Source organism: Microchirus variegatus (assembly GCF_963457635.1).
Source record: "Microchirus variegatus genome assembly, chromosome: 2".
In the NCBI taxonomy this organism is placed as follows: domain Eukaryota; kingdom Metazoa; phylum Chordata; class Actinopteri; order Pleuronectiformes; family Soleidae; genus Microchirus; species Microchirus variegatus.
In genome coordinates this window covers 27,280,670-27,302,912 of record NC_139803.1, presented here as the reverse complement: position 1 = coordinate 27,302,912, position 22,243 = coordinate 27,280,670, and the positions used below count along the sequence as shown (strand labels likewise).

At 40.8% G+C, this 22,243-nt stretch overlaps 3 protein-coding genes across 3 annotated transcripts in view; all 3 read left to right on the top strand.

Annotated features, from left to right (window-relative positions):
• LOC310939431 (ADAMTS-like protein 1) overlaps positions 1–7,696 on the top strand; it is a gene marked incomplete at its 3' end in the record, with an annotated part of 97,757 nt that extends 90,061 nt beyond the window's left edge. Inside the window, exons 17-26 of the mRNA XM_083904186.1 lie at positions 312–522; positions 604–786; positions 892–1,045; positions 1,229–2,228; positions 2,328–2,455; positions 4,422–4,542; positions 5,270–5,483; positions 5,961–6,070; positions 6,201–6,421; positions 7,587–7,696. Of these exons, the coding sequence (XP_083760312.1) occupies positions 312–522; positions 604–786; positions 892–1,045; positions 1,229–2,228; positions 2,328–2,455; positions 4,422–4,542; positions 5,270–5,483; positions 5,961–6,070; positions 6,201–6,421; positions 7,587–7,696 (2,452 nt within the window). The remainder of the gene's footprint in view (positions 1–311; positions 523–603; positions 787–891; positions 1,046–1,228; positions 2,229–2,327; positions 2,456–4,421; positions 4,543–5,269; positions 5,484–5,960; positions 6,071–6,200; positions 6,422–7,586) is intronic.
• A 2,420-nt stretch (positions 7,697–10,116) lies between these two features.
• On the top strand, positions 10,117–14,426 carry LOC310940126 (NLR family CARD domain-containing protein 3-like; the record flags this gene model as incomplete). Its single annotated transcript, XM_083905057.1, has 6 exons — positions 10,117–10,426; positions 11,380–13,102; positions 13,202–13,285; positions 13,433–13,516; positions 13,929–14,006; positions 14,105–14,426. 6 exons carry the CDS (start codon positions 10,117–10,119, stop codon positions 14,424–14,426), a joined length of 2,601 nt encoding a protein of 866 aa, XP_083761183.1.
• A 670-nt stretch (positions 14,427–15,096) lies between these two features.
• On the top strand, positions 15,097–20,550 carry larp7 (La ribonucleoprotein 7, transcriptional regulator). Its single transcript, XM_083902224.1, has 13 exons — positions 15,097–15,185; positions 15,519–15,763; positions 16,277–16,377; positions 16,494–16,577; positions 16,799–16,963; positions 17,061–17,163; positions 17,321–17,629; positions 17,856–18,009; positions 18,126–18,271; positions 18,851–18,969; positions 19,085–19,244; positions 19,519–19,610; positions 20,347–20,550. Exons 2-13 carry the CDS (start codon positions 15,532–15,534, stop codon positions 20,422–20,424), a joined length of 1,743 nt encoding a protein of 580 aa, XP_083758350.1. The 5' UTR covers positions 15,097–15,185; positions 15,519–15,531; the 3' UTR covers positions 20,425–20,550.
• The last annotated feature ends 1,693 nt before the right edge of the window (positions 20,551–22,243 follow it).

Genomic DNA, 22,243 nt, shown 5'->3' with positions numbered 1-22,243 from the left:
GAGTATCCTCTGCTGGGATTTAAAAACACATCAATAACTCTGACTTAACTCCTTCTGACGACACAGGCTGTAGAATACAGGGCATACAAGTGTATGATGGATGAACAATTGTGAATAATCAGAAACAGCCCAACAATAAAAGCAAGTTATGGTGCATTTCTGTTAAATTCATATCAAATCCATGTGCATAGGTTAGAAGAAAATTACACCAGGATCAGAATGTACAAATAATAGCCTTGTTTTCATCCCCTGTATCTCTCAAATTACAATACATATGCATGATATGACACTGACGAACATTCTCGTTGCAGGTGGGAAACAGTTGAGTGGAGTTCATGCTCTGCTACCTGTGGGGTTGGTCTGATGACCCGCACTGTCACTTGCATTCACCATCCGACTCGGGACAGCAACCACACAGAAGTTATGAGGGATGAAGATTGTCATAGTCCCAAACCCAGTCCCATCCAAGCCTGCAACCGCTTCGACTGCCCTCCAATGTGGGACACATATGACTGGGCACAGGTAAAAAGTTCACCAAGATAAATGCCTGTCCCAGCAACTAGTCTAGAGCATTTGGCAGCTCTGTATGTTTTGTCTCTGCAGTGCTCCCAAAGCTGTGGTGGTGGTGGAGTTCAAAAGAGAAAGGTATTGTGCAAACAGCGGCTGGCGGATGGCAGCATTCTGGAGTTACCCGAGACTTTTTGCCCTTCTAAAAGTCCTGTAAGCCAGCAGCCTTGTGGCAAGAAAGAGTGCCCACCTCACTGGGTCACAACCGAATGGTCCCAGGTAGGCTTTTCTCAAGGCGGTAACCTCTCTCTCGAGTCTTCAAAATGCAATGCCATATATGAAGTGTCTCATCACTTATATTTTCAATTACATTTATTTCTTAAGTGTTCTGTGACCTGTGGAAATGGCATTCAGACTCTTCAGGCCATCTGCAGAAAACTCCAGGCAGATGGGCAATATTGGAGCATGGACCCTAAGAACTGCTCTCTAATTGCCCGACCCACCAGAATCCGGCCGTGCTTGCTGAGGCTTTGTGAGAGTAAGACACCCTTTGTTTGGTTATATTTAGTGCTCTTGTACTGCATAATATGAAGAAAGATTTGATACTGAGCCAGATATACTGTAGATATGCTGTATCAGTGGACATTGATTGGTTTCAGGGAATGCAGAGGATTAAAGAGAATAATGAATTAACTCACCTGTCCTGTTCATTTGATCACAGACTCTGTAAAACCAGACCCTACCATCCTGACCCAGAAGAAAGTTTATATACAGTGGAGGAAAGGCAAAAAGATACAGTTGATTGTGGGCAGCTATGGCTACCTCTTGCCCTGGACAACTGTGGTGCTTCGCTGCCCAACCAGACACTTCCGCAAAGGCCACATTCAATGGTTGAAGGATGGGAAACCCATTGTCAGCCTCCCACACCTCTCCATTACGCCAATGGGTTGTGTCAAGATTCACCAGGTTCGTGCATCTGATGCTGGGATTTACACTTGCATCGCTGGCCAAGCACGGGAACATTTTGTTCTAAATATTATTGGCAGCAAACATAAGCTCTCAGTTCCAGACTCATGGGTCCTTGTCGACAGTCAACAAAAAGTTGTGCTGCCTGATGTGGCCTCAACAGGAGAAAAATTTCAGGAACTACCCATCTCCCTTAACCAATATGACAACATTGTTGAGCTTTTGCTTGAACTCAAAGGCTCTCTCCAAGAGGAAAAAGACATTACCAATAAACCACATTCCAGTGAAAAGAACGGGTCAATCCTGGAAGATGAGAGCGCAAGCATGAAAGTTTCCAGCCCAGTTGTACTTGTCGCTGATACCCACAGGCTCGATGAGATCATGCACAATCTCTCTGAAGGCCGTGGAGGATCACGGGGTGAACAACTCATTGCTCAGTTGCTCAGTGAGCTCACCATGACACAAGGTGAAACTAATGACTCTACTCTTCACCCTCCGGAAAGTGCAGAATCTTCTACTCACGGGCCGCCTATTTATAAAGTAAAAACGCACACAACCAGAAACCCAGTGATTATCCAGCGGCCTAGGAAAGTTGGAGTCGTAATGTCGTCATCTGAAATGATAGTTCATGTGGGAGTGCCAGCTCTGCTTCAAAAACCAGTTGAAAGTTTGGAGTTAAGATGCGAGACATTGGGAAATCCTGAACCATCCCTAACATGGACAAAGAATGGAAAAGAGCTGCTCTACAATAGCAGGTTAGAACTACCCCCTAAAACTACATTTACTTTTGTAATGTGTTGTTCTTGGACAGATCTGTTTCATATTCAGTGGGCATTTTGCATTTGTGTTGGCAGAGTAGGAATGTTGACCACTGGCTCGCTTAGGATTCAGTCTCCAGGCAAAGTGGATGAGGGTTTATACACCTGCACTGCCAGGAATCATTTTGGATCAACATCTCTTTCATCCTGGCTGCAGATTACAGGTAAGATGGATGAACAATTGATGACTCTGCCATACTGGGTCTTTTTAACGACCTTAAATATGTCACAGTCTATGAACACTCCATGCATCCACGGCAAAGCAGTAGAACAGGTCAACACCTTCATGTATCTTGGGGTCAGAGAATTTACCTAACCTCTTGACTTGAATCACAGATCTTACCTACCTACCTACCTACCTACCTACCTACCTACCTACCTACCTACCTACCTACCTACCTACCTACCTACCTACCTACCTACCTACCTACCTATTTACCAACCAACTATCCATCCAATCAACTTAACTTTCTACCAACCAACAACCAACCAACCAACCAACCAACCAACCAACCAACACACCCCACCCACCCACCCACCTACCTACCTACCTACCTACCTACCTACCTACCTACCTACCTACCTACCTACCTACCTACCTACCTACCTACCTACCTACCTACCTACCTACCTACCTACCTACCAACCAACTATCCATCCAATCAACTTAACTTTCTACCAACCAACCAACCAATCCACCCACCCACCAACCTACCTACCTACCTACCTACCTACCTACCTACCTATTTACCAACCAACTATCCATCCAATCAACTTAACTTTCTACCAACCAACCGAACCAACCAACCAACCAACACACCCACCCACCCACCTACCTACCTACCTACCTACCTACCTACCTACCTACCTACCTACCTACCTACCTACCTACCTACCTACCTACCTACCTACCTATTATCTGCCTACCTACCTATCTACCTAACTACTTACCCCTACAATATCCATCAGTCAAATTCACTTTCTTGCCAACAGATGAAAGATAATTATATCCTTGACAGATCTGTTTGTTATGGTGCTGGAGTTAACTTAATTAAGCATAAACACTGAAAATACAACATAAGTAATAAAACATTCTGCCTATAAGCTTTCTTTACATGTGATACAGCCCCAGTGAAGCTCTGTAATGAGAAGATCATGACCATATTCCTGTGACTTCACTGAAATATGTTTTTATAGCAACACACACACACCAGATTACAGCCAGTATTACCCCGACGTCAAGTTAAGTTTGCCTTAATATACTTTTATGTAGTCCAGTTTAAAGTAATTTGTGTTGTTCTTTTGTGGTTCAGGCTAAGAATTTCTGGGAAAGCATTCTTTTCTGAGGAACACACACATAGACCCACCACATCACAGACGCAGATAGATAGTAAGCTTTTACTCAGCCTCATCTGCCTGAATCCCTGATGAGGAATGTCAACACGTCGGGTCACCCATGAGCTGCACAGTCCTTCATCTCCTTGATTCAATAAGTCACAATCTTTATGAAAACCCATTAAATCCAAGAGCTACTGTGTTCTTCATTATGGTCCAACATTTCTTTTTGCACATACGACAACAATTAGCTATATTTCAAAGAAATTGTTCCCCCCAATTTTCTTGTTCTGTATGATAAATAAATATAAAGAGGCTCTAGTGCTAAATGTCAAAAACCTAGGCACCATACCTGTAAAGAGACTTTAGTTATTTAGTAAAAAGACAATGGGGTCCAAACTATATACAAAAACAAATACACATATGACAAACACATTATGAAAATTAAACAAATGTTTTAAACCGGTTATTCATTTCCAAGAAAGTCCACTTTTCCATCCAAAGTAAAGGACTCTGACTGGACTGATTTTCCGAACATGAAAGGCAGCTGTGTATCTCCAGTAATGTTTGTCTATCTGTGCTCTCAAACGCTCCTTCATATTCGTGAAGGATATCCTGTGTAAATGGGCACATAACTATGTGTTGTTCATCCTTCATCCCATCTCCACCCTCAGGCTATGAGATTTAAACAGTTACAGACATAATTTATATTGTCAGCCATTTTAACTACATATTCCTGTTTTGATTTCTGCTTGTCTTCAAAGCCTCACATGTATGTCTTTGCTGTATTTCCAGGTAGCAAAGGAAGCAATTGTGGTCAAGGTAACAGTATGGGAGTAAATGGCCTTATTTGCTCTGAGAGAAGTAACAGCAGCCAATCAGAAGAGTTGTGTCAGGGACAAGGCTGTCGCCTCAGGTAATTTACATCACTGTACTGCAAGAAGGTTGCTGTTAGGCCATTCTGTGTGGCGTTCGCATGTTCTCCCTGTGTGTGGGGGTTTTCTCCAGGTTCTCTGGTTTCCTCCAACACTCCAAAAACATGCAGAGGTTAAAGGGATACTTCGCCGATTTGAATGTGGCTTTGTATTGCTAGAATAGCAGTAGTATTTTTTAGAAAATGTGCTTCCCTCCCTCAGTTTTTCCCTGATTTGTAAAAAAATCAGTTTTCCCTTATCCAAATGTGCCCTACTGTGAGTCAAATGACGCGTTTTGCATCACAGTAGGGCACATTTTGAAAATGGAAAACAGATTTTTTTTACAACTCAGTGAAAAACTGAGGGAAGGAAGCACATTTTCTAAAAAATACTACTGCTATTCTAGCAATACAAAGCCACATTCAAATCGGTGAAGTATCCCTTTAATTCTTTGTAGGTGCGAGTATGTGAATGATGGTTGTTCGTCTCTATATTTTGGACTTGTGATGTATTGGCGACTTGTCCGGGTTGCCATTCACCCTATATCAGCTGGGATTGGTACCAGCAGCTCCACAACCCTCATTTGGCGGATAAAGCAGTAGACAATGAATGGATGGATGTTGAGTTTAGTAAAATCAGCTGACATTCTTTAAGTAATTTGTTTGTGTGTGCAAACAAAATAATAAAAAGCTTTTCTCCTGAGTTATCATTTGCCCTTTTCATCTCCAGTTTGATAAGGTGGCGAGTTGATCCTTGGTCACCATGTTCAGCCACTTGTGGAGGTGGCTCCCAGACCAGGAGTGTCCGCTGCATGAGGGGTCCTGAGGGAACGTCGGGAGAGGTGGAGAGCCAGTTCTGCCTTGAAACAGGCAGGAGACCCTCTGACAGCAGGCTGTGCAACCTTCTGCCATGCACCAGATGGACCACAACCTTTTGGGGGCCGGTGAGATCACATAGAATTGAACGGATACTTTCAGATTGATTAGCAAAAAGGTCACTAAATGGACTGTGTCAAGACAGGCTTAGGGGGGAAGGAACTTTTCTATTTCATTTGAAAAAAACAATTTTCAGTTCATAATATAGATGACAAAGTAGCCTTGTGCAAAATGAAAATTTTCATTGCATACATTTGAATCATTTATATGACAATGAGACTAAAATGTGATCAAGAAAATTGTCTAAAGATTTTCTATCAGAGCCCAACCAGTGGTTGTATCTACCTTTTTTCTGTGAACTCTTCTGCCATTTTTCCCCCAGTTTTTTGTAAATATCTATATCTATTCTATTTGATTAGAAACTATGTTGTTTTTTAGTATACATTATTTAATAGTGTAAACCAAATGTTGCAATGTTTTGTATTTAAAATGTAGTCAGAGCAATGCAATTACTTTTAATTAATGGTTCAAATTTCTGCTTATAGTGTCATGGTCAGTGTATAGGACCCAGTTTGGCCACACAGCACCGCCATGTCTACTGCCAAAACATAAATGGAACCAAAGTCCCCAGTAGGATGTGCATTGGACTTCGCAGGTAAACTTGGTCAACATACAATGAATTGATGTGTTCTATGGAAGGTGATTTTTTTTTGTATTGGTGATGTCTTGTGTTTCATTGAAAAAGCAGTTATTTGTCTTTTGTGTGTGTCCGTTTGTATTTTTAGGCCGAGCTCTCTGAAGAACTGCTCCTCAGATGGCTGCGCCCTGCACTGGCGTATTGGTCCGTGGACCCAGTGCACTGCAACCTGCGGAAGACATGGTTTCCAGTCACGGCAGGTGACTTGCACTCACCGTCGCACTGGCAAGGCTACACGTGAACATCACTGCATGTGGAGGCCACGCCCCCCCAGTTGGCAGCGATGCAATATTATGTCATGTGGAAGAGGTGAGACACTCCGTAAATAATGTAAGGTGTTGTCTACTTAAAATGACTTTATTTGATACAACTATCTAGTTGTGATTGAACTCTGAGAAGATTTTTCTTTCACAGAATGACTTGCATTCCCTGAAAGGGGATGTACAGTATGTATCAAGTATCTATTCCTAAAAAAATGTGAATGAAACTTTGAGTCACTTTCCTTTTATGTACATCCTAAGTCTAAGTCTAAGTCTAATATGGTTATGTAGTAATCAGTGGCGGTTGCTGGTCCACGACCAAACTCACGTTGCTCTTGAACAAAGAAGCGCAAAAATTGTGTCAAACTGAAACAAGCAAATGCTATTAGTATTTTTATTTACAGTTTTGATACTGTATGTACAAATGGAAATGGGCTATTCCGCCAAGTAAATAACTCAACTTCGCTCACAAAATCCACATGGGATTGAGAAAGAAAAGGCTGTATATTTCTGCAGCGCTGTCAATCAAACAGTGGATCTGCCTCCCAGTCAGTTTCTCCAATCATCATTCATCCAGGATCCAGCATCCAAGCTCTCCCACTGCTTCAATCTCAAACCAAGAGTAGCTGAGCTTCCCTGGAAGTGAAGATTATGTTGCATTTATCCAATCACTGTCTCGCTCACCACAGTGCTGCCATGGAATGAACGATTTGTGCTAAACAGGTGATTCTGCATTAACTAATCGGCTGATTGTGTTCTAATGAACTTTTATGAATGAAATATAAACCCAACAGGACATATTTCACCATTTATTTATTGACATCCCTTGCTGTCTTTGAGCAATCACCGCTACTAGTGATTTAGTGTAAAGTATTACAATTACTATTGCTGTGATAAAAATGGACCTGCCTACTGCCTCTCTCTGGTCAAACACCAGCTACTGCATTCACATTTTTTTCCATTGGCTGTTTTCGTCCATGCTAGTGTCAATTGTTCCCTCTTTCATCACTCTCTTGTCTAATCAGTGTGAGACAGACCACACCCCCTCACTGCTCTGCACTCTCCCTCCTCTCCCTCACTCAGGTCTCAGCCCACTTCTTTGGCATTTTTCAAAAAACAAGCATTGGAATAACTGGATGAAGACTTTAATGAGGAAAATTGATGAGGCTTACAGTGAGTCTGTGTCATCAACTAGTATCTTCTTTGCATTCCAGCAGGCGAGTGCCGAGACAGCACAAGGTACTGTGAGAGGGTTCGACAGCTGGAGCTCTGCCCACTGCCCCAGTTTAAGAGTCGCTGCTGTCACTCCTGCCAAAACACCTGAGACGAAAGAGCCCGGAGATGAGAACGGTGGAAAACCTGAAGAAGTCAGGGAAGGTGCCAACAGAGACTTGAAACCTCTATGCCCCATCCAAACACAACAACTGCCTTCGATGAACAGATCTGGATGAGTTGCATGGTCATATACCTGGAGGGGCTGTTAACGATTTTTGTCAAAGATGCAATGTGTGGGTTTGAATTAGAGAGTATTGTTTTTTTTGAGGAGCGATGTATGTGTTAATGAAGGCTTCACTTTGACTCTTTTCTTTCAATTCTGAAGTTCACTTTTAGCAGCTTTCCAGAGTAAGTTACAAGTGACTGAGACACATTTCCATTTGTGAACAAAAGGAACATGAGGTTACTGCATGATTTCATAAAGAGGGGCTTGTAAAAAGAGACGTTACACCAAACCTGTCTGCATTACTGCTATGTGGTGCTGTTTCAGGGTTAAATAGCAATAGCATTAGCATTCAGTACACAAATGTGTAATTATTAGACTTTTAAAATTGACTGACTTTTTACCTAGGGATTCTGGCTAAAACCCCCAAGTTTGTGAAAACCACTGGATAGTTGTGTGTCGTGATCTTCAAAACAGTATTGTTAAATAGTTTCGATTTTTATTGTGGGTGTAATGCAGTGAAATACAGCACAGTGCTGTATATAAAAGGGAAAATGTTGAAATGACTAAAAGACTAATATCTGATAAATGCTATACATTCGGTATTAGCCTTCTGGAAAATGGATCAAGATCTGTGCTACCATTTTAATTTAGCATACGAGGACAGCAGTGATTGATCAAGTCATTTATAGAAGGAAAGAGAGTGGGATTGCAGATGTTTTTCACTGCAATTTTGGCAGAGTTGAAAGGAGAATATGATAATGCATTATCTTGCATGTGTTGCACTAAAGGAGGTATATCAGACTGGAGCAAGTCAGTTTTTGGAAATAGACAATTTTGCACTAAACTCTGTTAAGAACATGCTTGTGGAGTTTTTTTTTGTTGTTTTTTTTAAATCTAGTTTGTTATGTCACATTGTCTATATATTTTGTTTTACGATTTCAATATTTTTTTTGGAAAGATATTTGTCAAAAATGTCCCTTTAACCACTTTGAGACGTTGCAGCCCGTGTAAACGTGGGATGAGTATTTTCACGTCTGCCCATCCTGTCCAGGGAAGAATATATTTTGTATTTTTTACCTTTTTGGGGACTTTAAGCAGCTATTTTTGTTACTCTTCTACCTAGGAAAAATGAGTTAGTTGAACTTTAAAAATGTGTAAATATGGCATCTGTGTCATATTTGGATGTTTGCTGAAACAATTTTATTTTTTTGTAATGGTTTGGCACTTTTGACATTACACGTTTTCATCGTTTTCATCTTCATAGGCAACACAAACCATTGCAGGAGACTACTTTGCCTTTTCATTGCGGTGCCATCCATTGATTTATTTGAGATGAAAACATCATTAATATTTCCCTTATGCTCTTAACTTCTGTACATAATTGTCTTTCAACTATTTATTTCAATTTGTGTTCCTGTGCATACTTTTGTAAATAATCAGAGGGCTGGGGTTTAAGTATTAATTTCTAAAACAGCTGATAGTATTTGATGTGCATGCAATGGGGACCCTCTACTGGTGACTTGATGTGTTGCTCTCTGCTCATGCCTGGTTTATCATTAAATAAAACCAAATACATTCCTTTCATAATCTGTTTGTTGTGATTACTCATTCTGGACGTACATCCTGACTGCATTATCAGATTAAGATGTTCAAATTGGATTGTTTATGAAAGTTTGTCAGTAGCAGAGTCAGCCAGTGGGCTCATATTTGTGGGCTGCTGGAATGTCAGCTATTTCTTCACGTTTTGACTGGCCCTGTCAGTCTCTTTACTGGCCTGCTTTATCATTTGCAGTGCACATGAGAGAGTGTTGCATGCTTGTTCTAGGATCACCGGCCAATCACAACCAAGTTTAATTCTCAATGACATGATCCAGGCCTCCTTTCCAAGGGCTTTTTCCCAGTGGACACAAGTTCAACAGTGAGTTTCTTTCCCAATCCTGGTCTGTAATACAACTGCTGCTTAGTCCACCAATGTTTTAATGTCCGCTTGATCACTTTGACTGATCAGTGAAAGGGTAATAATAGTATCAATGAAACAGGTTCCCCTGTGAAGCAGCAGAGCGAGACATTCAACATTCCTATGACACATTTTGAAAAAGAGAAAAGGCTCTTCCTCTTTCTGCATTTACACCGCACTGCTCACTCTACTTCTCAGCTCTCAAACAGGGGCATGCATTTCATTGCTGTTAGAGGAAAACACTTTTACCACAACATGTACCAAGACTCTGTTTTACAAATTGGCATCATCAGCAGATAATACGTGGATACTATTCATTTGTACTTGGCATTGCTGCAGATCAGTTATGGTGGAAAACGATGGTTGCAATTCTTGTTTGACAGCAATCAGGGTCCTGCGAGTGTCCCTCGTTGATGAACTGGAAGGATGGATTGACTCACTGGTGGAGGCTTTAGTGAGTCAAGATGTTTTCAATCGTGACGACTGTGAGGAGGTGCTGTGTCAGTTGGGGCCGCGTTCAAGAGTAAGGAAGGTCTTGGATATCTTGGAGTGCAAAGGTGAGGGGGCAATCAACATTTTCCTCACAATTAGAAGGCATCATCAGCAAGAGGCACAGACACACTCCAAGGAACTTAACATTCAGCCTCAGTCCATAGGTATGTATTGTTCTTGTTTTACAAGCAGTGACGTACAGTTGTGCTCATAAGTTTACATACTTTGGCAGAATTTATGATTTTTCAGAGAATATGAAGCATGGTTAGTGGTTGGCTGAAGCCATTACATGTTGTCAAACAACTGTGTTTACTCTTTTTAAATCATAATCACAACACAAACTACCTAAATGACCCTGATCAGACGTTTACATACCCCAGTTCTTAATCGCGTGTATTTCCCCCTTTAACATCAATGACACCTTGAAGTCTTTTGTGGTAGTTGTGGATGAGGCTGTTTTTCTTCTCAGATGGTAAAGCTGCCCATTCTTCCTGGCAAAAAGTCTCCAGTTCTTGTAAATTGTCTTGCCGTCTTGCAAGAACTTGAGGTCTCCCCAGAGTGGCTCAATGATATTGAGGTCAAGAGACTGAGATGGCCACTCCAGAAACCTTCACTTTATTTTGCTGTAGCCAATGACAGGTCGACTTGGCCTTGTGTTTGTGATCATTGTCGTCCCATGCACAGCTTCAGGGCTGACGAGTGCGCATTTTCCTCCAGTATTTTTTGATAACTTACTGCAGTAGGAATGGTGCACCTTTCATCACAGGCCTTGTTGACTCCTTTTCAAATGTAGTGTTTATGGGTGTGGATCTTTTCTTATATCCGTTTCCTGAAGATGTTTACCTTTAAAAGCCATGCAAACCTGTTTGTGTCAAGTTGTGTGCATGTTATCAGGCCAAATCACCAGGGTATGTCAACTTTTGATCAGGTTCATTTGGGTAGTTTGTGTTGTGATTATGATTTAAAAAGCACAGTTGTTTTTGTGTTTTCATTCATATTCTCTGACAAATGGCCAAGAAATCATGAATTCTCTCAGGGTATTGTAAACTTATGAGCATAACTGTAAATAATAATAAATAATAAAATACATTTTTACTATGCTTTATTGTTTTTGCAGAGTACAACAAAGTCAAACAAAAGCATAAAGATGTCCTCAGACGCCGAAGTGAGAACATGCTCCTCTACAACACGCGACACGGAGAGAAAATACTTTTTTCCAAACATTATGTCAATCTTTTATTAGTTGACGGACACCAGGGCTTAGAGACCAGAAGACATGAGGTTCTAACATTTGGACAGAAGCGACTCTCTTTGCAGCAGAAGTCAGCAACACACAAGAAAATTGCACCAGCAGAACTCTTTTCAAGCCCAAATGGAGACCGTCCAGTCAAGAAAGTTCTCGTCACGGGGGTGGCCGGCATTGGAAAAACCATCCTGGTGCAGAAGATGCTTTATGATTTTGGCAGAGACAAGGACCATGTTTCATTTGATTTTATCATCCACATGACCTTCAGAGACCTGAATCTGATTGAGAAACCCACAAACCTTCGAGAGTTGATTTTGCGAAAGTACAGGCACCTCGCCAAAGAAATGGACAGCATTTTGGCCAATGACAACAAGCTGCTGATCATCTTGGACGGCTTTGATGAGTTCAGACACTACAGAAGCTGTGATGTAGACATTTTTGTGACTGAGCCAGATGATGATGCAGAGGTCGTGGAGATCTTAGGGAGTCTGATACAGGGTGAACTTCTGCCCAACGCTTCTGTCATACTTACAAGTCGACCGGCAGCCTTCAGCTACATCCCGGTGGGCTGCATTGACCGCTTTGTGCTCATTGCTGGTTTCTCCCTGACTGAAGTTCAAGATTTCTTTTCACGTTATTTCAAAGACAGTGCCCTTGCGGATCAAATGTTTGCAGTTGTTTCTGCAAATGAACTCATGCTAACGCTGTGCTACATACCTGCCTTTTGCTGCATTGTCTGTTGTATCCTGAAAGAGAGCAAAGATCTCTTCGGAGAAAGCCCTAAAACAATGACAGACATTTATGTGCAGTATCTGGTGGCTTTGATTCGCTCTCACACTCAGTCAAGAGCTGAAACGGTTCTTCGAGAGCAAAAAGAAGGGGGCACACAGCAGCTGTCTGATGTAGTGCTGAAACTGGGTCGCCTTGCCTACAACAAGCTGATGGAGCAGCAAACACTATTTTACAGCAGCGATCAAGATCTTGCAGCATTAGAGGGATGCAGCCTTGTTAGCACTTTCCTTGACAAGACTTTAGCACAAGAGCCTGGCTGCACAGAGGAAGTTTATTCATTTGCACACCTTACTGTTCAAGAGTTCTTTGCTGCAGTTTATTGTGCAGCGACAGATCACCCACTACCTGATGCGATTCAACCCACTGTAAGTCCCACAGAGAGTACGCCCAATGGACATTTGGACCTTTTTAATCGATTCCTGTCTGGAATCCTCTCTGAACGCAACGCTAATCTCCTTTCAAGACAGTTAGGGCTACGTTACCACAAAGAAAAAGCGGACACCTATCGCCAGAGGATCGTCGGAGAACTTACAGCACTCTGTGACAGTGGGGCCCTTATCTTAAATCATTTACACTGCCTGTTTGAGCAGCAGGACCCCGCTTTAGCCACTGCCGTGCAACCAAAGATGCTGCGAGTAAACGTGAGTGATGAAACACTCTCCCAAATGGATTACAATGCCATCAAGTACTTCCTTAATGTCACAAAGGGCAAAATATCAGAGTTAGATCTGACGGGTACTGGAGTAAGCTGTGTGGCTCTCAGAGATATCCAACCCCTGCTCTTTCGATGTGAGAGTCTTTGGTAAGTTCCATCAACCCACGCTGTGATCCTTTCCATCTCAATTTCCCTTTGATTTAGTTTTGCCAATGCTAATATCAATATCATAACTTCACTTTTAAGGCTTGGAGAAAACAACCTTGATATGGACACAGTCCAGGTCGTTGCTGAGGTGCTGCAAGTATCAGACAGTTTAACCCATCTGGGGTAAGATGTCAGAGATTTGATTTGTTTTGACTGTCAAATCTAAAATACTAACTGTCCGCGGAAAAGGAGGAACCCTTCTCTATTTAAGAGGATATGTTTTATTTTGTCTCGTGAAAAAAATCACCACTTTCTGTTCTCCATTTTAAGCATTGGATGGTCAAACATTGGTGATGATGAACTGCTGATGCTTACTCATGCAATTCGGATTAAAAAGTCTCTTCAAGAATTGTGGTAAGAAGCATTACATTACAAGTCCTATTGCCACTGGCACTTTACCATGAGCATAATTACATACAGGGTTTTCCCTGTCCTTCCTCTCTCACCTGGTCTATTGCTTACATCACAGGTTAGACATCACTTAGCGTAGCTATGCTTTGTACGTGTAATAAACGTGGAAGGTCCCTTGTCATGTGCATTTCCACCGACACAATCAGAAGAAGCAGAAGCTACTATAAGCCCAGTTTATGACGTCACAGCACAACTGTATAATTCTGTTCTGTCCCGTGTCAGAGGGGATTTTGAGAGTTTTCCCCTTAGCTTCGCGGAAGATTGAAGATAGAGGTTGTTGCACCTTGTTGAGGTCGATGAGGGAAATTGGGATTTGTGACAATAGGGCTATTCATTTTTTACTGTTATTCCACAGGATGGAGGGCAACAGAGTGAGCGCCCAAGGTCTTCTGTCACTCATTGACTTGACCCCATTTCCTCTGAAAAAAGTTGTGTAAGTGGTGTACCTTTTCAAATGGATAATTCTCAACTATATTTAATTTATTATTTTTTTTTTTTTCATAAGCCTCTGGTGATTCTCTTCATTTTTAGGGCCATTTGGAATAACATGAATGACCAAGAGCCAGAGCCCTGGTGCAGCCAAGAAAGCATTACTGTGACCTTCACAGATGATGAAGAGATGTGGGAGGCATGGGGGGAGTGGGTCTTCAGGCGCTGTGAAGTTAGCAGCAATGACAAACTACTGATGGTACTCCATAAAGTGTGCAACATATCGGCGCACTGCTTAGAAGCTAAGTGGGCGAGGACCTTCTACAAGCAACTATCGCAGCTCATCAAGCACAGGATTGAGTCCTGCACTGAGGAAGAGCTGTGCAAGAAGCTCAAAAAGTTTGAGAATATTTTGAAACTCTGACTAATGTTGTTCTTACAACATCTATTCTTACCACCAGCTGTAAGATAATAAATGCAAATGTCATCAAATCTGTGTGTGATGTTAAATGATTTGTTGAAACAATAAAAAATGAAAACAATAATAGGAAATAGGAACCAAAAATATCCATGCATAATGTAACATCACATGAAAAATGTAGGTCACAATAATATATTTGGCTTTGAAGTTTATTATTATTAAAAACAACAATAATAATGATGATAAGAATTGTTAATAATGATAATAAAAATCAAAGAAAATCAAAGACCATTAAAATAAGGAGTATTTACTCCTCAAATTTAAAAACGATGGCCCGTACGGGGATCGAACCCGCGACCTTGGCGTTATTAGCACCACGCTCTAACCAACTGAGCTAACCGGCCTTGATGTACCGCATGCGCCGATCGTGTCTACTTAAAGTATAAACAATACTATTCGTGGTGGCAGTAAAATGACTTGGAGTGAATATTCTATATTATCTCCTACTCTGACTTGACAGTGTATTTTTTGTGAAGGGCATTGTAATACATCTCGTTGTTGCAGTCAATTGTAACCTGTATGAACGCCTATTTTCACTGCAGCCACACACACCTTATTTTGTAATGCTTACAGCGGAAGTGGCTGCTGTGACGTAATCATCCTGCGACGTGTTATTGAACGGAGGCTATTCTGTGCTCTGTTTTATTCTTGTTTATTGTTCCTGCTACGCGCAATAAGTAACTGTGTCCACATTTGAAAAAGGTGAGTTCTGTAGATAAGCGTGGCAGTTGGATTTTTAAGTTAATATTTTACCAAATCTAAATCGCACGGGTTGTGGCTGTAGCATTTTTTTAAAATGTCTCTGCCCGCGAATTGACTTCCACGATAGTATGCTAAAGGTAGTGATGGCTAACAGATATATCACTAATTAACAGGCAGGCGTTATCATGAATCTTGCTGTCTTTTATGTTCACTCTTATTATTTAAAATCATTGCATGTGTATTCTACGACTGACATTCGTTTAATTTAGTTAATAAACCCCGTGAAGTTGGAGACAAATATAAAATGTGTGTTTCTTGCATGTGTTGTTTCAGTCTGACCGTTAGGATGATTGACACAGAGAGGGGACCAGATCGTGTTGATGATGCTGGTCCCACAGAGCGCAGCAGCAAGGACAAGGACAAGGACAAGGAGAAGGACATAGAAATGAAGAAGAAGCGCTCCCGAGTAAAACAACTGCTAGGTGATGTGAAGAAGCAGGTGGAGTTCTGGTTTGGAGACGTCAACCTTCACAAGGACCGTTTTCTGAGAAAACTCATCGATGAGGCAGATGATGGATGTAAGTGCCAGTCACTAGCCCCAGATATTGACACCATTTTGCTCTTATCTGCACTTGCCAATGTTCCTATAAGTGTTCTTGCGTACTAAATGTGCAATTAGAATTATATTATTTTGTTCATTCCAATCCAGTTCCAATCTTATTTCACATTGCAAAGGTAGTATCCACATATGCATCACAAAACTTCAGCTGAAAAAGGATATTAGGCTTCAGCAGTTTTATTCAGTCAAAATAAATCATACTATTTCTCATTAAAATCTCGTAAAGTTAAAAATACTTTTCATTGTAGAGGGTAAGGGTTGTTTATAGAAGGCTTGCTCACAAATGCCAAATTTGGGGGACAAAGCTTCATACAAGCTTTTTTTTGTCAATGTGGTTGCCAGTGATTCTTTCAGTGACCACTAACCATCTCAATATCTGTGGTGCATTCAGACAAAATCCGAAGAGCAAACTGTGGTCCGAATGTGTGGTTTCTGTGGTACTGTGGTTAACAAATAATTTCATGTGTCTCAGATGTTGATATATCTTTGTTGACGAGCTTCAATCGAATGAAAAAGCTCACAACGGACGCCAAGCTGATTGCAAGGGCCCTAAAGAATTCTTCTGTCGTTGAGGTACAGAATTTGTTGTTTTTGTTTGTACTTCTCCGACAAAACACCTCATAAATGTCCCAATCTAAGATTAAATGATGTGTACATTTCCAAAGAAAGACACTTTTTTTGTTTTTCAGGTTAACTTGGAAGGCGCTAAAGTACGACGGCAGTTTCCGGTTGGAGACGTACCGAATGATACAGACAGCCGCACAGTCTATGTGGTAAAAAGATTTTATTTGGTTGAGATATTTTTACTCTTTTGGAATAATAAGAATTTTAAAGCGTACCTAAATGCACAAGGTGTTTGTAAGCGTTGACATTGAGGTCATTTCTTTGCTGAGACTTGGATTTTCTTGCTGCTTATTATGATTTTTTTAATATATATATATATATGAATTTACCAGGAAAAATCCTTTCTTTTTTCCCCTCTCTTTTGTAACAGGAACTTTTGCCCAAGGATGTGACGCACAGCTGGATAGAAAGAGTGTTCACAAAATGTGGGAATGTCGTATATGTTAGCATACCGAGATACAAGACTTCAGGTGAACCCAAGGGTTTTGCGTTTGTTGAGTTTGAGACGGAGGAACAAGCACAGAAAGCCATAGAGGTAATATAAATATGAGATATGTGATGATTCGTGTCAGTCCAGTGTTTGCTTGTGGTCGAAAAAAGAACTCACGGGAAGTGTTGATCTCTGAAAACAGATGCTGAATAACCCTCCTGAAGATGCGCCAAGAAAACCGGGGATTTTCCCCAAGACAAAAAATAGGAAGCCGATTCCTGTGCCAGTTGACTCTCTACAATTGGGTACAGTAATTTCAATTAAACTGTCATATTTCCTCTACGTCCCTGACTGATGAGAATTTAAATCTCATCAGTCATGCCGGCTTGGCACTGAGAAAATGAAGATTGCCACAAATTGTTGTGTTCATCCCCATTTTCTTGACCCGTCTGTGTGCGACAGGTGAGGAAGAGGAGAAGAAGAAGAAAAAGAAGAAGAAAAAGAGAGACAGCACCACAGGGCCTAAGCCTACAGAAGAAGCCAAAGAGCAGGCGATGGAAGCACAGCCATCAGAACAAAAGAGGAAGCACTCTGCAGCGGGGGATTTTAAGCCAGAGGTGGCCAGCAGCACCAAGACTGTGGGCAAACTGTCAGAGAAAAAAAGACGACGGTCACAGACGGTAGAAGGTCCTGAAAGTGAGCTGCCATCAAAGATGAGAAAAACCAGTGAAAGCGAGTCTGGATTGAAGGAGGAAGATTTTGTTCAGGATGGTAAGTGATTGTAGTATCTGCTGGTCTGAGATATAAAAATGAGACTGTTAACAGAAACGGATTACTTCCCTTTTACCCCCTACGCATTCCACTTATCTTGTTATTCTTGTTTCATTATAACACAGACACACACATACAGACATTCCTGGTATTTATAGATAGATATGATTGGCATTTTTTGCAGCAATAAAACTGTGGCTTTGCTTTTTGTACTTCTCTCTGTCAGATCCACCCTCTCAAAGTGACACGGAGAGAGGTGTTGAGGAAGGGAAAGAAAACAGAGACGATTCAACAGTCAAAGCGAAGAGGAAGAGAAAAAAGATGCACAAGGAAAAACTGAAAATTGGGGAGGAAGTCATCCCACTGCGTGTTCTTTCAAAGTAAATCCCTACATCCCCTTTTTTCTTCATACGTCAAAATTAATAAATGAAAGTACCTCAGACTCAAAAACACCTCTAACTGGCCATCTGTCTTCCTCTTTTCTTTTTGCCTAAAGGAAAGAGTGGCTTGAACTGAAGGAGGAGTACTTGACCCTGCAAAAGAACAGCATGACGACACTCAAGAGGTGCATCACTAAGATCGATCAAAAGCGGCACAAGGGTCCGTTGGAAACGGAGAAACCGGTCCATCAAGATCTAAACGGTGGGATTTGTCGCCACTTACTTACGCCACATAATTTGAGTTCAGATAGTATTGCTTTTACGGTATATGTGCATTATTCTTATTCATATGTCACGGTTATAACTTGAAAATTATCTGTTTTTATTTTGCTCATGTGGCAGCAATACTCTTCCGTAACCTTATACTAAACCTAGAGCAACAAATTAGTAGATACCCACTCGTCAAAAAAGTAACTTTTTAAGTTTACTGACACTTTAAGTGGTTTAAAATATGCACTTAGATAAGATAAGACATACTTGTAGGGAAATTCAGTCATCCAGGAGCTCACAAAATGGATAAGACTGTAGATAAAATAAGTAATGGTTCTGCAATTAGTTAATAAAAGCATACATAGTGCAATCAACAAGTAATCTAATAATAAATAGATAAGTTAAAAGGATAACAGACTGATGCTACACACTGAGATTATAGAGTCTTGGCAGAGGGAACATACTATCGTCTAAGCATCTTCGTTCTGCAGCATCATATTAGAATGTAACTGATTTCAGCTATGAAAAAAACTTGACACAGGTTGGTTTAATGGTTTGTGTTTTCTTGCAGATAAGAGTGAAAAAAGTGAAAAAAGTGAAAAAGCCGTAAACCTGGGTCCTCAGTTTACCAGTGGTGTCATCATTAAGATCACGGACATCAAACCGCTACCTGGGAGAAAGTTCATCAAGGTACAGTATAACTTACTGCACACATTACCTTTTATAGTCACTTTTAATGATGTTCAGCATATAGGCATGAATTGAAGTTAAGCTTAGGTCTGTCTGTGTATGTGTGTGTGCGCAGGATGCCTTGTCCAAAATATCACCAGTGGCATACATTGACATTCTGGAGGGAGATGCTGAGGGTCACATCCGGTTTCACTCCCCAGAGGAAGCTAAAGCTATCAATGCCGTCAGAGCGGAGATTCAGAGAGAGCACAGCTGGAAACTTGAAATTCTCTCAGGTATGATTTTTTAAAATTATTATCTGTCGCACAGTGTCAAGTGTATATTGTTTGCGGACTCACGTGACCCACATGTAAATAATACGGTAACTAAGGAGAGGATCTGAATGACTGAGCCTGGCACACACTGGTTTCCATTATTGATGCCGGTGAAAATAATTTATTGGCACAGCTCGGCTCAGGTTCAGTTTAATTCCACAAGGTTTCTTAGTTGAACTCAATGAATTAAGTTTTTTCAGGTGAAAAAGTAGCTTTTTTTTTATTTCCTTCAAAGGTGACCATGAACAAAGGTATTGGCAGAAGATCCTAGTGGACCGTCAGGTCAAGTTGAATCGCCCGAGAGAAAAGAAGAGGGGAACGGAGAAGGTGAGATCATTCTGTATTCACTTAAAAACGATAGAAAAATACATGCATTTCATTGTATACAACAATATATATATTTTTCTAAATAGTAACTAATTCAAACTAACTCATTTTTTGATGCATTTTATTCAGACTTATCCACAGTTCTAAATAGTAATATTCAGACTGTACAACATACAGAACAAACAGCATATTTTGTAAGATCTAATATGGTCCATTTAAGGATGTAACCTGAGATACCTAGGATAAGTTTTGCATCTGAGCAAAACACGATAGGTTTGCTATTCTTCTTCAGACACTGCATTGGCTTCCATTCTTTTGGACAGCCCAACTTAAACCATAATATGAAAGTCATAACCTGAACCTATGCACTGTCATGTGTTTTTAAACTTTTGTATGCTGTATTTTATGTACAAAAGCCCAACTAGGGACTAAACTCTTTGTGCAGCACATCAGCTTCATTCTCTGTCTTGGAACTATGTTAAACGACATTGTTCTTATTAAATAAATCAATATATATGTACACCACAATTCAAATATCAGCTCTGAACTAAACAAGTTCCTCAGAAATGAGGTTCTACAGTAACTAATAAGGACCAGGTTTTAGTCAGAGGATTAAAAAAGTATATCCAAAATAGGCAAAAAAATGCATGCAAAGTGTGCACACACACACACAAAGCTCTCTCTTCTGTTTACATGCTACTAAGTGTCATTTCTCATTTTTCCTCTTACTCTTCAGCTCATATCTAAAGCAGAAAAAATCATCATTGCCCGAGCAAAGGAGGCTAATAAGCACATCCGTTTTCAAGAAGACTGACACCTGCTGAAACTAAATTTTATTTTCGTTTTTTTACAAGAACACGTGTTAATCAGGCTTAGTGTAATGCGAAGGTGGACAGTGGGCATTTATGTTTGAGTGTTTAGTTTGACAGAAACAGTTAAAATTGTTCCCCCGTTTGCACTGGAGCTCCTGAGATAATGGCTGATGCTGCTTTGTTCACATATTATTGACGTTTTAAGTGACATTCTTTTTAAAATAGAAAATTCTGTATATGAAATGTTTTTGATTTGTTCTTGTAAAGAGTGATTTGTCACGAATCTGCTTTTTTTTTTTTTTTTTTTTTTTAAATAAAAAAATAGTTTGATGGTCCCTGTGTGTCTATATATTAACCAAATAGTTAACTTAATTGCTTAATTTGTGAAAATAAAAATAAAACACTTTTTACAGCTTTATACATAATTCATGAGCAGCAACTACTTTATTGCTTTCAATACGTTTTACGTTTGAAATGTGAGGATTTTTTTTTACAAACCAAAATTATTCAGTTTTAATGATTTCTTTGTTATATGAAGCATTCTTGATGCAAGAAAATATTCCGTTTTAAACAGCTGAAAAAGCAGATAACACTAAATGACACACACACTAAAAGTAGTTGACTTAACTGTTGCAGTTGTAGTTCAGTTCACTCAAAAGACTTCGCACCATCTCCCAAGTTACTGACCAATACAGCTGTTTAAAATGCAAAAAAAAAAGTACACTATTTAATCCCTGCAACATGTATATTTGTGATCAACCCTGTTTAATGCACCAAAAGCTGGAGAACATGCTCTTTTCCCAGCAGGAGCCTGAGGTCTGTGTGTGGTGCTGCAGCTGAAATTACAGACAGCAGCCTCATTCAGTGTTGGATGGAGGCACAAAGGCTTTGTTTGAAGTCTGGAGGTGCGCACATTGTAAAGTTGCTTTTCCCGGGCCATTCCACGTCTCTCTGGCCGACAAGCGTTGCGGCACGTTCCAAGCTCTGTAATCCTCCTTCATGGTCGTGGTTGCGAGAAAGGGCTCCTTGCTTTTCTTACTGTGTAGCACAGATGGCAGGATTGGCCTGGTGCGCTCACACTTGTGTGGTACGTAAACGGCATGTGTGGTGGAGAGATAGGCGTCGTGATCTTTATCTTGGCAGTGGAGCTTGTTTTCAAGAGACCAGTTCTTGAACTGCTGATACAATTCGCTCGCTCTGTCGTAAAGTTTTGGGTTTGTTTGCCAAACCAAATTTGGCCTAAAGGACGATGTGGGTTCTGACAGAAGATCGTTGCTGGTTTGGTTTGCAGGCTTCTCTCTGCGTGTCCTGGCCTGCAATGAGTGGGCGACATAATCTGATCTGTAGCTGGTGATGCTTTCAAATGGTTGTGAAGCTGGTTTGGAGCTGGTATGGACCTGAACAAAACTATCGTGTGAACGATCCTTGTTGGAGGTGCCGTCTGTGACAGCTAATCCTTGGTTGACTTTCAAGCTCTCATGCAGTCTGTATGGCAGACTCCGGTTTGTTTTCCATGCTTGGAAATCATCTGGAAAGCAGAAGACGATGAGAGTGGAATTGATGGATTTGATATATATATATTAACATTTTTACAGCCTGTGCCCAAGTGAAGCTGTGATACATTTAAATAGGATTTGTGGATTGTATCGGAACCGTATGTTGCCCACGTGTGCAGTAACAAAGTCTACTGATATTTAAGTTGCTTACTTTTGTACACTGATGTGTAGTCCTCCGTTTTGGATGCCAGCTGGTTTAGTGCAAAGCGAGCAGGTTTGTGTGGAGCGCTGCTGCACCTCTGGTGGTCTGTGGGCTTCCTTCATG